General features: G+C 45.7%; 1 protein-coding gene across 6 annotated transcripts in view; it reads left to right on the plus strand.

The window, feature by feature from the left end:
• Positions 1-14714, plus strand: part of FAM49B (family with sequence similarity 49 member B) — a 148447-nt gene that overhangs the window by 28095 nt on the left and 105638 nt on the right. For 4 of the 6 annotated variants that reach the window (XM_027560834.1, XM_027560835.1, XM_027560837.1 and 1 more), the window contains one exon: positions 10738-10790. In XM_027560834.1, the coding sequence (XP_027416635.1) occupies positions 10738-10790 (53 nt within the window). Of the gene's footprint in view, positions 1-10734; positions 10791-10855; positions 10926-14714 lie in introns of those variants that run through there. The other 2 variants (XM_027560839.1, XM_027560840.1) reach the window with 2 other exon arrangements.

Below are 14714 nucleotides of genomic sequence, written 5' to 3' on the forward strand. Positions count from 1 at the left end.
ATAGTGGGGAAGGAGGACCCTCTTCACCGAGGCCGCACACAAGACACGGGACAGCTCAGGCCTGGTGAGCCGGAAGGGTCTCTGCCAGCTGGGGCAGGAGGGAGGCGAGCAACTTGTGGCCTAGCTGTGGTGTCAGGGTCCCCCGACCATCTGACTATTGTCCCTGCAGCCAGAGGGAGGAACTTGTTAACAAGGGGACTTCTCTCCCCAGCCCTAGTTCTGCCTCGTGCTCATGTGTGCTCAGTCATGTCCAACTCTTTGCAACCCCATGGTCTGTAGCCCACCAGGCTCCTCTGTCTGTGGGCTCCTCCAAACAAGAATACTGGAGTGGGTTGCCATTTCCTTCTCCAAGGGATCTTGCCGACCCAGGGATCGAACCCATGTCTACTGCTCGGCAGGCAGATTCTTTACCACCGAACCACCTGGGAAGGCCCCTAGCACTGCCTAGATAGTCCTCATGAGAACCACCTTCCCAAGCCCTCAGATGACAGACACCGAGTCCCAGCCATGCCACTGGGACTCACAGTCATCTGGGAGCTTTCTGCAAACACCGGTGCCCAATCTAAGGAACAGTGTTGCTAAAAAGCTCCCCAGGTGATTGTGATCCACAGCCTGCTCCTCCGGGGACCTGCGGCCTGTTCCTGCCGAGGGGGTGGATTCATTAGGGCCGGGGACAGGTTCCAGACACCAGATACCGCCAGGGCTTCGCAGCTGCTCCTGGTTGCCAGCTCATGACTGTGTCCTGGCCCTTGGGTGAGGCAATGGGGGTGGTGTTCTCCTTACATGTGCCGCATACGGGCTGCGCCCCGTGTGTCCTGGGCCCCTGGGCACTAAGTGGCCGGCCCGGGTGTGCCTGAGCCCTGTGGGGCACCGGGGCTTCCTCCGGGCGCTGCCTTCTCACTGCTATGGGCAGGGCCTGGATCCTTGCCCCCTGGACCATGTAGGGTCATCCTCAGATGGCCTGAGGCTCAGCATCTCCCAGGACCCAGTGCCCGCTGCCCCAGTGGGACTCAGTGACAGTCAGTCACAGGTCTGGGACCAGTCAAGCAGCACAGTTGAATCTGTGAATCTGTCAATCAGCACAGTTGAATTCTAAACCCGGCAGTTTGGAATCTGAACTTGAACCTGCCAGGGATGCTGAAAGTCTGGTCGAGTTGATGCCCTTGCACTCTTTTGGGTTCAGAATCATATTTTTCTAGCATTTTTACATAGTATTTTACATTTTTTACATTTAACATGGTTCATTGGCTTCCAGAGAAATTCTTTTGCATAAGTTCTCCCAGGAACCAACCACTTTCTGAACACTGTCTCGTAGTCAACTTGTCAGGATCACAGAGGGAGAAACAAGCTTCCCCATGGAGTTGTGACACATTTGCACCTGACTGAGTCAGGATTCGAACCATGGTCATTCTGACTCTAAAGCTCATTCCGTGCACAGAGGTGGACCGTAGTTCCAATTATGTAAAACCAAAGACAAACTGTTCTATATGGTGGCTACTAGCCACACAGGGCTATTTAAATAGAAATTAATAAAAATTAAATAGAATTAAAAACTCGGTTGCACCAGCCAGAGTTCAGCTGCTCCATAGTCACCTGGGTCTGGTACTCCTGTATTGGACAGTGTAGATAAGGAACATCTCCAGCAGTGCAGAAAGTTCTATCAGTGCTGAGCTAGAGTGACCACATGGCAGAGACATGGCTCTGGGCCTGGCTTGCACAGTGGCTGAGGACGGATAGAGGCGGGGACATGGTGAGCCAGCCGTCTCACTTTGTTGCATGCATGCTAAGTCGCTTCACCTGTATCCAACCCTTTGCGACCCTGTGGACTGTAGCCCACCAGGCTCCTTTGCCTGTGGGATTCTCCAGGCAAGAATACTAGAGTGGATTGCCATGCCCTCCTCCAGGGGATCTTCCCAACCCCAGGATCAAATATTCGTTTCCTCCATTGGCAGGCAGGCTCTTTACCTCTAGCGCCACCTGGGAAAGCCCCATGTCACTTTGTTGGTGTCCACTAATAGAGTGACCAGCTGTCCTGGTTTGCCGAGGGATTTTCAGGGACTTGGGACTTGCTTGGTTAATGCTGGGAAATTCCCAAGAACCTGAGACATCGGTCACTTTGTTCACTGCACTGTGTCCATGTAGACCTCCTGCTTGTGCTCAGGTCCAGGACACAAGACGTGAACAAAGAGTTGCTCCAAGGTCAAGGGTGGGGGGAAGCTAGCTGATGAAGTGGCAGCATAATCTGGGAGGAGTGCTCTGAGAAAGGGGAGTACCAGGTAGGATGTCCCCAGAAGCCTTTCCCTAAAGGGCATGCGCCTGAGCCGAGAGCGGACACCTGGATGCAGTTTGTTAATCAGGTGAAGGAGTTTGGAAGTGGGTGGAAGCTCAGTAGTCAGCCCTGGGTAGTTAGGAGTCGGAAATCTTGGGAGCTGGTTCTGACTCCGCTGTGATCCTGCTGTCTTCACTGCAGGCAAGTTCCTTTCCTTCCGCATGTCAGATTCTCCCATCTATAAAACCAGGCATTTAGACCAGACACCCCCAATAACATTCTCTACCTTCACCCATGTCCTGCTTTCAAGTAAATTGTGATATGTCTTTAACGGTGGCACAGTTTGGAAAAGGTAGGATTAGGGCTGACCCACAGGGTTGCGGTTTTGCTGAGATGGTACTGAGTCTGGCTGTTCAGTCTCCAGGAAGTCTTCTCTTCCTCCTTCACCTCCTTTTTAATTTATTTTTTTAATTGAAGTATAGTTGGTTTACAATGTTGTGTTAATTTCTGCTGTACAGCAAAGTGATTATATATATTCTTTATACATATATATATATATTCTTTTTCTATTAGGGTTTATCACAGGATAGATATATACCTATGTTTAATATTTGTTTATTTATTTAGCTGTGCTGGGTCTTAGCTGCAGCACACAGGATCTTTAGCTGTGGCATATGGAATCTAGTTCCCTGACTAGGGGTCAAACACGCACCCCCGTGCTTTAGAAGCATGGAGTCTTAGCCACTGGACCACCAGGGAGGTCCCCAAAGTGGCATATGATTGTCAAGATTAGGTGATGGGAGCTGAGAGGGCAGTGCAATTGATGAAAGCTGCAGTAGTTATCTTAACATTGTTATCCACAACCATTTACCTCCTATGTGCTTATTTATTTTCATTTTCTAATTTCTGATTCTAAACATTTAGGGTTGCCCCTGTGACCCTATCCTTTGTATTTCCTTGTCACCCCTGGTCAGAGTCACATTGTGTCACAGTAGCCAATTCACACACTGTCCTTGGAGCCTGAGATCCTTGAAGATGGGAACTCTGTCCTCGTCTCCATCTCCCTGTGCCTCTGGAGTTGTCTGGCATGTGATAGTCAATCATGATATTCTTATTGAGCAAACCAAGCTACTACTTGCTTGTGTGGTCACTTTTGACTTTGTTGTGGTTCTCAGAGCTACTATTATAAAATGCTACAGACTGGGAACTTATAAACAGCAGCCGTATAGTCCTTACTGTTCCAGAGGCTGAAAACCTGAGATCCGGGCACCAGCGTGCTTGGGCCAGGGCTCTCTTCTCATCGTGTGCTCACGTGATGGGATGAGTGAGGGAGCTATCAGGGGTCTCACTTACAAGGGCACTAATCCCATTCATGAGGGCTCCACCATCATGACCTCTCAAAGGCCTGGCCTCCTAAAGCCATCACACTGGGGAGTTAGGATTCCAACATGGGAGTTTGGACAGGACACGACAGAGTTGCTCAGTCCTGTCCGACTCTTTGTGACCCCATAGACTGTAGCCTATCAGGCTCCTCTGTCCATGGGATTTTCCAGGCAAGAGTGCTGGAGTGGATTGCCATTTCCTTCTCCGGGGGATCTTCCGACCCAGGAATCGAACCCGGGTCTCCCGCATTGCAACAGACGCTTTACCGTCTGAGCCACCAGGGAAGCCCGGAGGGGGGACACAAACATTCAGACCAGTAATACTTGTTATGATATGTATAATAATTATTATATGTATAATATGCATATAAATGATGCTGAAGCTCCAATACTTTGACCACCTGATGCCAAGGGCTGACTCATCGGAAAAGTTCCTGATGATGAAAAGGTTGAGGGCAGGAGGAGAAGGGGACAACAAAGGAGGAGATGGTTGGATGGCGTCACCGACTCAATGGATATGAATTTGAGCAAACTCCGGGAGATAGTGGAGGACAGGGCAGCCTAGCATGCTGCAGTCCATGGGGTTGCAAAGATCAGACACGATTTAGTGACTGAACAACAACAGTACATCTAGAAAAGCGCACATCATGATTACTTTTGCGTGTGTACGGATTTGCAACATGCAATGGCAGATGTTTGGAGTTAGAAGGCGAAAGGAAGCAAACATTGGCATGTTCAGGTGTAAACCATGGAAGGGTCTCCTGCTAACAATGTGATCCTGGACCAAACGCAATAGATCTTCCAGTCTGGCTGTTGAATGCCTTCTCTGCTTAGCCCAACAGGAGACAGATGCCTACTGGCTTAATTCATCCAAGCAGGGCAACAGGAGGTTTGGACATGTTCTTAATAAAACTTTCTCATCTTGATTAAGAAATATATATATGTTTTTTTTTTTTAAACAGATTTTTGTTCTCTTAGTTAAAACTGAGGGGTAATGTGAACATATAGAAAAATGGCCTTCCTAATACAGGCTCAGGGAGGCAGTGGTAGGGAAAAGTTGGATTAAGAGAGCACTTTGAACTAATTGCAATGTTAGCTTTTCCAAGTGACTGTGGAAACTGCTGAGTGCTCACAAGTAGCTTTTACCCGGGCCCCTTGAATGTGCAAGATAAGCTAGTTACCTGTGCAGTGATCACATTTAATATTTTTTGACAAATTTATAAAAAGAATGAATGTGCTTAAAAAAATTTTTTTTAAGTTTGTTAAATATTGCCCTGGGGAGTTTGGGATCCATATGCATATACTGCCATATTTAAAATGGATAAGCAACAAGGTCCTATTGTATAGCACAGGAACTCTGCTCAGTGTTACGTGGTGGCCTGGACGGGAGGGGAGTTTGGGAGAGAATGGATACGTGTGTATATATATATGGCTGAGTCCCTTTTCTGTCCACCTGAAACTGTCACAACATTGTTAATTGGCTATTCTCCAGTATAAAAAGGAAAGCTAAAAAAATATTGCCTTGCTAATATTTTTACATTCTAAGTCCTTTGAATAGTATAAATAAAACTTCAGCTTAAGTTATGCAGATTATCATGAATCCTGAATAACAATACTTATTATAAATAACATTTGTTGAGTATTTAGTACATATTAGCCACTGTTCTAGGGGAAAGTTTTATTAAATAAGTGATTAAGAGTTGTTGGAAATAGTGCAGAGCTCTTGTAATTGAACAGGATTAGGGGTATATGTTTATAATTTTGTTAACATATAGATATTTTTATTATTATTAACATAGGGATAGAATGAATCAAGGCTAAGAGAAAACAGCAAGTGATAAACAAGCCAATAAAACTACAAGGTGAATTCACTGAGGAGAAGGAGTAATTACTTGAATTATTATTTTTTTGTTTAATTAACATTTATTAAGTGTCTTCTGGGTAACAGGCCCTGTCAGGTACTTTTGCATCCGCTGTTTTATTTAATTACAACGCCTTCATCGCTCGCAGATAAGATTTCCCGTGGGCTTTCTTCGACTGATGAGCTAACCTAGCCCGTGGTTTGCAGTCCTGTTTGTGCTGTACAGTCACCTAGGGATCTTGGGAAAACTATAGTGCTAAGGTTTCATCCTTAGAGGTTCTAATTGTGCAGGCTGGGGACCCAGCAGCGGTATTTTTAAAGATTTTCCTCCTGCCCTGGTGAATTTTGGTTGAGCCGGAGTAAGAACCACTGTGCTAGGCCATTTGAGATGTTATTTCATTGGCACAAAAATATTGCTTTAAACTCTTCAGCGATAAGCAGCTATTGCAAACTTTGGGAGTTTGCTGTGCCAGGTGGATACAAGTCAAACATCTGTTTTCCTTTGTCTGTTTCCTATTAAATGGGATATGGAAAGTGTCAGAATAATGATTGAATGAAGCAGGCTAGAAAATGTTACCCTCAATGTCCCAGACCCAGAATTTCCAGGTGCACTTCATTTGTCACCTGGGTTTTGCTCTGTGGTGGTTTCAGAAACATCATGCCAGTGACTTGCATAATAAGTTTGTTCGTTTGGTTTTTGTTTTAAGTAACTTCTACTCTAAAAGGCGCGTGCGTGTTAAGTCGCTTCAGTCGTGTCACTTGTGACCCCATGGACTGCAGCCCACTAGTCTCCTCTGTCCATGGGATTCTCCAGGCAGGAATAGTGGAGTGGGTTGCCATGCCCTCCTCCAGGGGGTCTTCCCAATCCAGGATCAAACCCACGTCTCTTATGTCTCCTGCATTGGCAGGCAGACCCTTTCCCACTAGTGCCACCTGGGTTCCTTTAAATGAAATACATACATTGATACAGAGTATCGATCTGTGAATAAAAACTTTAATAAGAGGACACAGGAATTATAAGGAATTCTTTTGGTGGAAGGGTTATATAGGTCAAAATGGCCTCCTTAAAAATTATGTTTGCTGTCACAGTAAAGTTAATATCAAAACATTTTTTTAAAAAGTGTTCAGGGAGCTCAGCTTTCCTTTAAAAATTGTTATAGCCTGCACATTATAGAGAATTAAAAAGTGATCCATAATCCAAGAACATACCCAGACCCTAAAAAAGTTTTTTTAGTCATCTTCAAAAATAGGTCGATGCTTCAGTGGGAGCTTTAGTCCTGCCTAGAGAATCCCAGGGGTTGTGAAAGTGTGATATAATTGGTGGTCAGGTAAGGGCAGATTCCACTGCTGCTGCTGCTAAGTCACCTCAGTCGTGTCCGACTCTGTGCGACCCCATAGATAGCAGCCCACCAGGCTCCCCCGTCCCTGGGATTCTCCAGGCAGGAATAGTGGAGTGGGTTGCCATTTCCTTCTCCAATGCATGAAAGTGAAAAGTGAAAGTGAAGTTGCTTAGTCAGACCTGCCAAGTATTTTCCCCTAAAATAAGCAACGTTTCTGGTAGGGGCAACTAGATAGCCTTCCGTTTAAGACCGCTGTCCCACTTTAAAAAAAAAAAAAATTATTTAATTGGCTGTGCTGGGTCTTAGTTATGGCATATGGGATCTTCAGTAGTGGCATGCAGGATCTAGTTCCCTGAGCAGGGATCGAACCCAGGCCCCCTGCATTGGGAGTTCAGAGTCTTATCCACTGGACCACCAGGAAAGTCCCTGATGTCCCCCTTTTAAAAACATTATATTGCGTTAGCTAAGAGGCCTTGGGCAAGTCATATCATCCTTTCGGACCTGAGTTTCTTCACTGGTATCACAAGTGGTGGGGGTGTTAGTTTTCCAATGGGGCTTTGCTGAGCGTCTGCAGTGGCTTAGGGAGCCCTGGGGGAGGGGTGTTGAGCTGACACCTCTCTGGGTTTTCCACACTGGTCTCAGAGATGCTATCTGAGGGCAGCTCTGGGTGGGTGCTCCTTTGCAGAGACATTAAACCCATTCATGTCTGCATGCATTTTTGAGGGCTTGGCATGAATCAGGGGTCAGTGCCAGGGGTGGGGGACAGCAGAATGACCAAAACGAGCATCCGCCCTCAGGTAGCTTCAAGTGTCCTGGAGACGACAGTCTACACAGATAATTCAGCATTTCTTCAGCTAGGTCAGGGGCTGGGTGGGAGAAGGAGGTTGGGCAAATGACTGTGTGAGTGAGTCCTGGGTGCTTTTTTTTTTTAAAGAAACAAATGACAAGTAGGGGACAGCTCCCTCCTTGAGTCACTGGCGAGTCACTCCCGAAGGGAAAGGAAAGAGGAAGGACAGGGCCCACGTGGGAGGCTTGGCATTTCCCTGAGTGGACTCAGGGACGTGGCTGTGCTGGTGCAAGGGCTGTCAGGCCAAGAGGAGGATCTGGGGTCTCAGAAGACCACAGGGTCAGCCCTTAGGACTGGGAGGGACTCTGAACATGTTTGAACGTTATTAGTCGCTCAGTAATGTCCGATTCTTTGCCATCCCATGGACTCTAGCCCACCAGGCTCCTGTGTCCGTGGGATTTCCTGGGCACGAATACTGGATTGGGTTGCCATTTCCGTCTCCAAACCCTAGGTCAAGGTCCTGGAATTTGGTCCAAGGGTCTTGTGATTGGGGTGGCTGGGATTCTGTGAATGCTTGACCCTCCTAGTCCAGGCAAATTGCCCTGGCAAGTCCACCTGCTTGCATGTCCAGGTCGACACACATGATGTCTCTCTTCCTGCCTCTTGTGCTTGATGTGGTGAACCAGCCATCCTGCCTATGAGCCTTCCCATATGCTGCCAGTTTTGCTTGGATCCCCTCGGTTGGGCAAATTCTAACTTGTCTTTTTGTTCGCAGCTTAGATAACACCTCCTTGGGGGAAGTCTTCCTTATACCCAGCACTTTCCCTCCCCTGTGGAATTAATTAAATACCCTTTTCTGTGATTGCCCAGCACCTGTACTCATCGGAAGCACAGCATCTTAACCATTGAACTGCCAGGGAAGTCTTTATTCCACTAATCAATGAGAGCTCTTTGTGGCTGGGACAGTTTAATTATTGGAATTAATCCCATGGCCACATGCTTGGCACGTTGAAGGAGCTCAGCAGATAGGTCTTGAGTGAATGAGTGTCCTCCCTTGACAGAGCAGCTGCAGAAGCTCAGCAAGGTTCAGTGACTTACCCAAAGTCACCCAGCTCTGAAAGACCAAGAACGGACTGGAGCCCATGCTGTAAGTCTAAAGGGGGAAAAGATCTGATCCAGTTTCTAGAGTCTCCCATCCAAGTACTAACCAGGCCCGACTCAGCTCAGTTTCTGAGATCAGATGAGATCAGGCGTGTGCAGAGTGATATGGTGGTAGACCGGTTTCTAGAGTCATAGTCCAGCTTTTCTCTGTCCCCAGAGAGGAAGTGAGAGAAAGTCACCCTTGTTTTGAGATGACTTTCTTTCTAGGAGAGACATACTCTCTTTCCTGGTTGTCTCCAAGTGATGGCAAGACCAGCCTCATCTTCATGTTCTTGAAGAAGAGTTTTGTGAGAGCAAGTTAGTATACTTTTTTCTAATTTCTAGTATACTGTTTTCTAATTTCTAGGACTTTTGCCCAGGACCTTAAAAAATTGTTCCCAAGTAAACAGCTTGTCTTATTTTCTGCTTTGTAAATCTGGTCAAAGAATCAGAAAGAAAGAAAATGAAATCTTTATGTAATTGAGCCGAGAGGACTGTCACCGTGCTTCTGGGCGTCTGTGTGTAAGTGCAAACACACAACACACACACGAGTGTGGACCTTGTGCTTACCTGTGAGGCCTTAACTTGGGAGTGTGCTTTGTTGTTCAATCTGTAAGTCACATCTGCCTCTCGCGGCCGAGTGGACTGCAGCCCACCAGGCTCCTCTGTCCATGGGATTTCTCAGGTGAGGATGCCGGAGTGGGTTGTCATGCCCTCCTCTAGGGGATCTTCACGACCCAGGGATTGAACCTGCGTCTCCTGCATTGGCAGGCGGGTTCTTTACACTGAGCCGCCAGGGAAACTTGGTATGCCTATGTTGTTCTAAATGAAATGGCTCTTTTCTTTGGCCACTGAGCAGTTTTGTGATTATTCTTGAAAAGGGAATTTTAAACCACATTCAGGTGACAGCAGAAAGGAAACCTGTACTGGCGAACGAGAGGATTGCTGGCAACGCAGCCAGAGTGGTTGACGTGATCGGCTGATAACGTTCCCCCACGACAATTAGGCAGGGCCCCCGAATCTTTTGTGAATACGGGAGGCTGGTTAAGTGGCTTCCGGTAGTCTCAGTCTCCAGTGACAAGCAAAGAGAAAACACCTCAGGCAGCTAAAGATTTAATCAAAATGAAAGCCAGAAAAAAGCGTTCTCTTTCTGTTGCAGGCAATAATGAGTGTCTAGACATTGCAGACCTTGCTCTGATCTTTACACTTGATGCTGGTGAATGGGTTCGAATGGGATATTGTTTACCTTGGGTTTTATGAAAACTCCCTTTGATTCATAAGTTTGTGTGAATCTCTTTTGTAAGAGTTCTGAGGGTGACAAGGATGGTGTAATGTACGTTTGTTTTCCTTTCTCTGTGGTGTAGATACCTAAAGCAGGAAGCAAGTCAGGGGTGGAATGACTGAGACCAGTTCAAATTCAAGTTGAGCTGAGTGTTTTTCTGAGACCCGGACTTGCTGACGTAGCCCAGAGTCCCAGCATCCTTTATCATAGAATTATGAGTCTGAAAGGATCGCCAGGCTCCACCTTCTATGTCCCTGGGACAATGCAGTCCAGCCAAACTGTATCCCTTCATCAGAGGAGTTTGATTTGGGGTTTCTCTTTATTTGCTGTGCAACCTTCAGCAAGTTTACTTGACTTGAATATATAAAGAACTCTTACAACTTGACATCTCTGAATCTCCATTTCCTTTTTTTTTTTAATATCTTCATTTCTTTATTTGTCATATACCAGACTGTTTTGAATGTTAAATGACAAAAACATTTGTGAAACATCTTCTGTAAAATATAATGGTTTGGAGAAATATTATTTGGCTTGAAATACTACTGGATGGAAATGTTATATTGGGTTATTATTCTTGGTACAGGAAAAAAACAGTAGTGATTAGGATTTACTGGAGGCTTTTTGTGTGCTGGGGACTTGTGACTTGCCTAATCCTTGCTATATCTCTGTTTTGCAGGAGAAGAAACTGAGCCCTGGAGTTTGAGTAATTTGTTCAAGGTTACCAAGTTGGTAAGTGACAGAACCGGATTTGATTGTGGCCACCTGGCTTCAGAACTAAGCGCTTCATTTGAATTGTCTTGAGCCTCACAATAGCCCTCGAGAGCTGAGGTTCAGAGAAGTAACTTTCCCAAGTTCTCTTCACTGGTAAGGAGTTGTCTGAGTCTGTTCAGGCTGCTGTAGCAGAGTACCATAGACGGGGTTGCATATAAACAACAGAAATTTAATTCTCACAGTTCTGGAGGTTGGCAAGTTCAAGATCAAGATGCTGGCAGATTCAGTGTCTGGTGAAGGCCCACTTCCTGTTTCTTTGTGCTATAACCTCACATGTGGAAGAGGCAAGAGAACTTTCTGAGGTCTCTTTTCTACTAATCCCATAGATGGGTACTAATAGGTACCATAGATGGGTACTAATCCCATCTATGAAGGCCCTACCCTCGTGACCTAATCACTTCCTAATACCATCATGTTGGGGGTTAGGTTCCAACATACGTTCCCCAATTTGGAAAGGGGATGCCAACAGTCCCTTTCAGAGTTGACTGAAAAATAATAACTATATCCAGGGGAGCTCATCAGTCCCCAAGTGTCAAAAATGGAGAGAAATCCAAGCCAAATGGTTATATGAGCTGAAGGCACAATAACTTATGGGGCTTTTGCATCCACAAAGCAGCTGTAGAGTCTAGGAGTTAAGGTTTTGAGACCACAGTGGGCCTAGAAATGAGACTTGGGCCCAAGGTAGACATGAATTTCCAGGAGCTTTAAACATTACATGTCTTCATGAAAAAGGACTGGAAAAGCCCCACTGTCAGGAGAAACAGAGAGGAAGCTTTTTTTGAGTGGAGAGAAAGTCACCAGGAAGAAATGAAAAATCTGGGGCTATACCGTATGTGGTTGTGGAATCTATATTGTTATTATCACGAGATGTGAGAACTTGAGTTGAGAAATTAGTATAAAAACTGGCTACTGTCTACTGTGGGGCTCTCTAGCACAACAGTAGGGATTGTGTTGTGTGTTTACACAGTCACTCCACTGGGTTATTTCAACAACCCAGACCTGGCAGACTCCCGCAGAAAGAACTCTGAAGATGTGTGCATAATTAAATCATATGGACTATTTAGGAAAGGAGTGACTTTGAGTTGAAAGTAAAAAAACCGTCTAAAAGAGACTATAAACTGCTGCTGCTGCTAAGTCGCTTCAGTCGTGTCCAACTCTGTGCGACCCCGTAGACTGCAGCCCACCAGGCTCCCCCGTCCCTGGGATTCTCCAGGCAAGAACACTGGAGTGGGTTGCCATTTCCTTCTCCAATGCATAAAAGTGAAAAGTGAAAGTGAAGTCACTCAGTCGTGTCCGACTCTTCACAACCCCATGGACTGCAGCCCACCAGGCTCCTCCGTCCATGGGATTTTCCAGGCAAGAGTACTGCAGTGGGTTGCCATTGCCTTCTCCGAGACTATAGACAATATATTTTTAAATGATTAAAAAGCATACAAAAATGCAATGAAAGGTGGAAAAAGAATAAGTTGATTTAAAAAGCTGCCACGTAGAAGTGAAAAATAGTGATTGAAATTAAAATCCAACAAAAGCGTTAACTGACAGCCTAGATGTCGTGAAAGATGCTTAGTGAACTGGAAAACAGTGGTAACAGTGTACGTCTGCTTAGTCCTTAGTGTGTGCCAGCCGCTGTTCTGTGTCCTTGTTTTAACGCATTGAATCCTCAGAACAAACATCTAAGGAAGGCGTTATCATTATCATCTGTGCTTTACAAAGAAACGAAGGTGCAGTAGTTTAAACCACTTGCCCAAGGTCACAGAGCTGCTAATGACGGAGCTGGGATTTGACCCCTGGCTGTCTTTTAGTGTAGCCTAGAGTCTGTGTGTGCAGTTACTACACTGTAGAGTATCATTAAGAATAAGCACTAAGCAATAAAGAGATGGGAATACGGTGGAGAGGCGTAGAGGAGTGGAGGAGAGGGTCTGCTTATGGCTCAGCACAGGGACTAGGGGAGAGGCAGCATGAGAAGACAGAATGATCAGCTGTCCCTTCAGATCTCCTCCACTTCTGAGGTTCCAAGAATTTGTGATCCTACTGAGAGCACACATATTGTAAAAAGGGGCAGCAGAGCCTCAGTTTCCACTGTAGTATGCCTCAATGGGCTGATGTTTGACAGAGGTCTCTGGGGGGAAAAAGAGAAGCCCTGACTAGCATTTGCCCATCTCTGTGGTATCAGTACTTCCACCATGAACAATTTAAAGCTACCAACATGATGTCACTGAACACAGGCTTGGGAAGAGATGTGCACAGTCGGCTCTTTCGAGCCAGCCCGAGCCAGCTCAGCACACCAGTGCTGATGTTCATTCTGTTTTAAGCTCTGATTTCCGGGTTGTGCGTCCAAGGGGCAGAATTTTCAGGCAGTAGTAGAATCATGTGTGGTATCACGGGGCCAGGAAGAGACTGTGGGACAAGAGTGAATCTCTGCCCCGCTTTCTTCCCTTGAATTTGATAAACAAACCATTCTATGAATGTAGTTGGACAGACTGGCATCCTTATGACCCTGTTCGTGAGAGTAAAAGTGAGTCCAAACTCTTTGAAGGCCATTCCAGCATTTTAAGTGTTTGTACCTTTTGACTCTTGCAACCTCAAGGATTTTATCTTATAAATCCCATCTTTCCTATATATAAATACACACACACACACACACACACACACACACACACACGAAAGTGAAAGTGAAAGTTGTTCAGTCGTGTCCACTTCTTTGTGACCCCATGGACTATACAGTCCATGGAATTCTCCAGGTCAGAATACTGGAGTGGGTAGCCTTTGCTTTCTCTAGGGGATCTTCCCAACCCAGAGACTGAACCGGGGTCTCCTGCACTGCAGGCAGATTTTTTACCAGCTGAGCCACAAGGGAAGCCCATATATATTTAGTTTCCAAGGATTTTATCATATAAATCCCACCTTTCCTCTAGTAACACGTCTTACCTGTAGTGTGAAGATGTGTGTAATGTAAGCTCCTTGCAGCATTGTTTGAAATAGCAAGTCCCTGGAAACAACTGAAATAAATGTATGTCAGAAAAGGATTGATGGAAGATATTAAGATATATCCTTACAGGAGAATACTGGGCCACTGTTTAAAATAATACGTCAAATATACCAAGAAGGAATCAGCTCCAGGATGCATTTCTTTTTTTTTTTTAATTGTTTTTCTTTTTATAGTTGGCATATAACATGAGCTTCAGGGGTACAATATAATGATTCCGTATTTGTGTATATTGCTACATGGTCACCACACGAAATTTGGTTAGTGTGTGTTGCCGTGCATAGCTACACAATTTTTTCTTGTGATAAAAACTTTGAAGATGTACTCTCTTAGCAACTTTCAAATATGGAATTCTGTATTTTTTTTTTTTTTTAAGATTTATGGATCTATTTAATGGCTGCTGGGTCTTTGTTGCTGCGCTCTGGCTTTGTCCAGCTGTGGGAGCGGCTCTCTTGTTTGCGTGCCTGGGCTTCTGTTGCGTGGCTTCTCTTGTTGCAGAGCCCGGGCTCAGGAGTTGTGACTCACAGGCTTAGTTACCCCGTGGCACGTGGAATCTTCCCGAACCAGGGATCGAACCAGGGATCAAACCCGTGTCCCCTGCATGGGCAGGTGGATTCTTAACCATGGGACCACCCAGGAAGTTCCATTATTTCCTGTATTATTAACTGTAGTCACCGTGCTGTGCCTTACGTTCTCGTGACTTGTCTATTTTAGAACCGGAAGTGTGTACGTTTGACTCACTTTGCCTGTATCTCCCAGCCCCCAGTCTGTTCTCTGCATCTATGCCTAGGGATTTTTTTGTTGGTGGTTTTTAGATTCCACTTAAAAGTGAGATAGTACAGTGTTTTTTCTTTCTCTGACTTAATTTCACTTGGCATCATGCCCTCAGGGTCCAT

The sequence above is a fragment of the Bos indicus x Bos taurus genome, chromosome 14 (genome assembly GCF_003369695.1).
Source record: "Bos indicus x Bos taurus breed Angus x Brahman F1 hybrid chromosome 14, Bos_hybrid_MaternalHap_v2.0, whole genome shotgun sequence".
Lineage (NCBI taxonomy): Eukaryota > Metazoa > Chordata > Mammalia > Artiodactyla > Bovidae > Bos > Bos indicus x Bos taurus.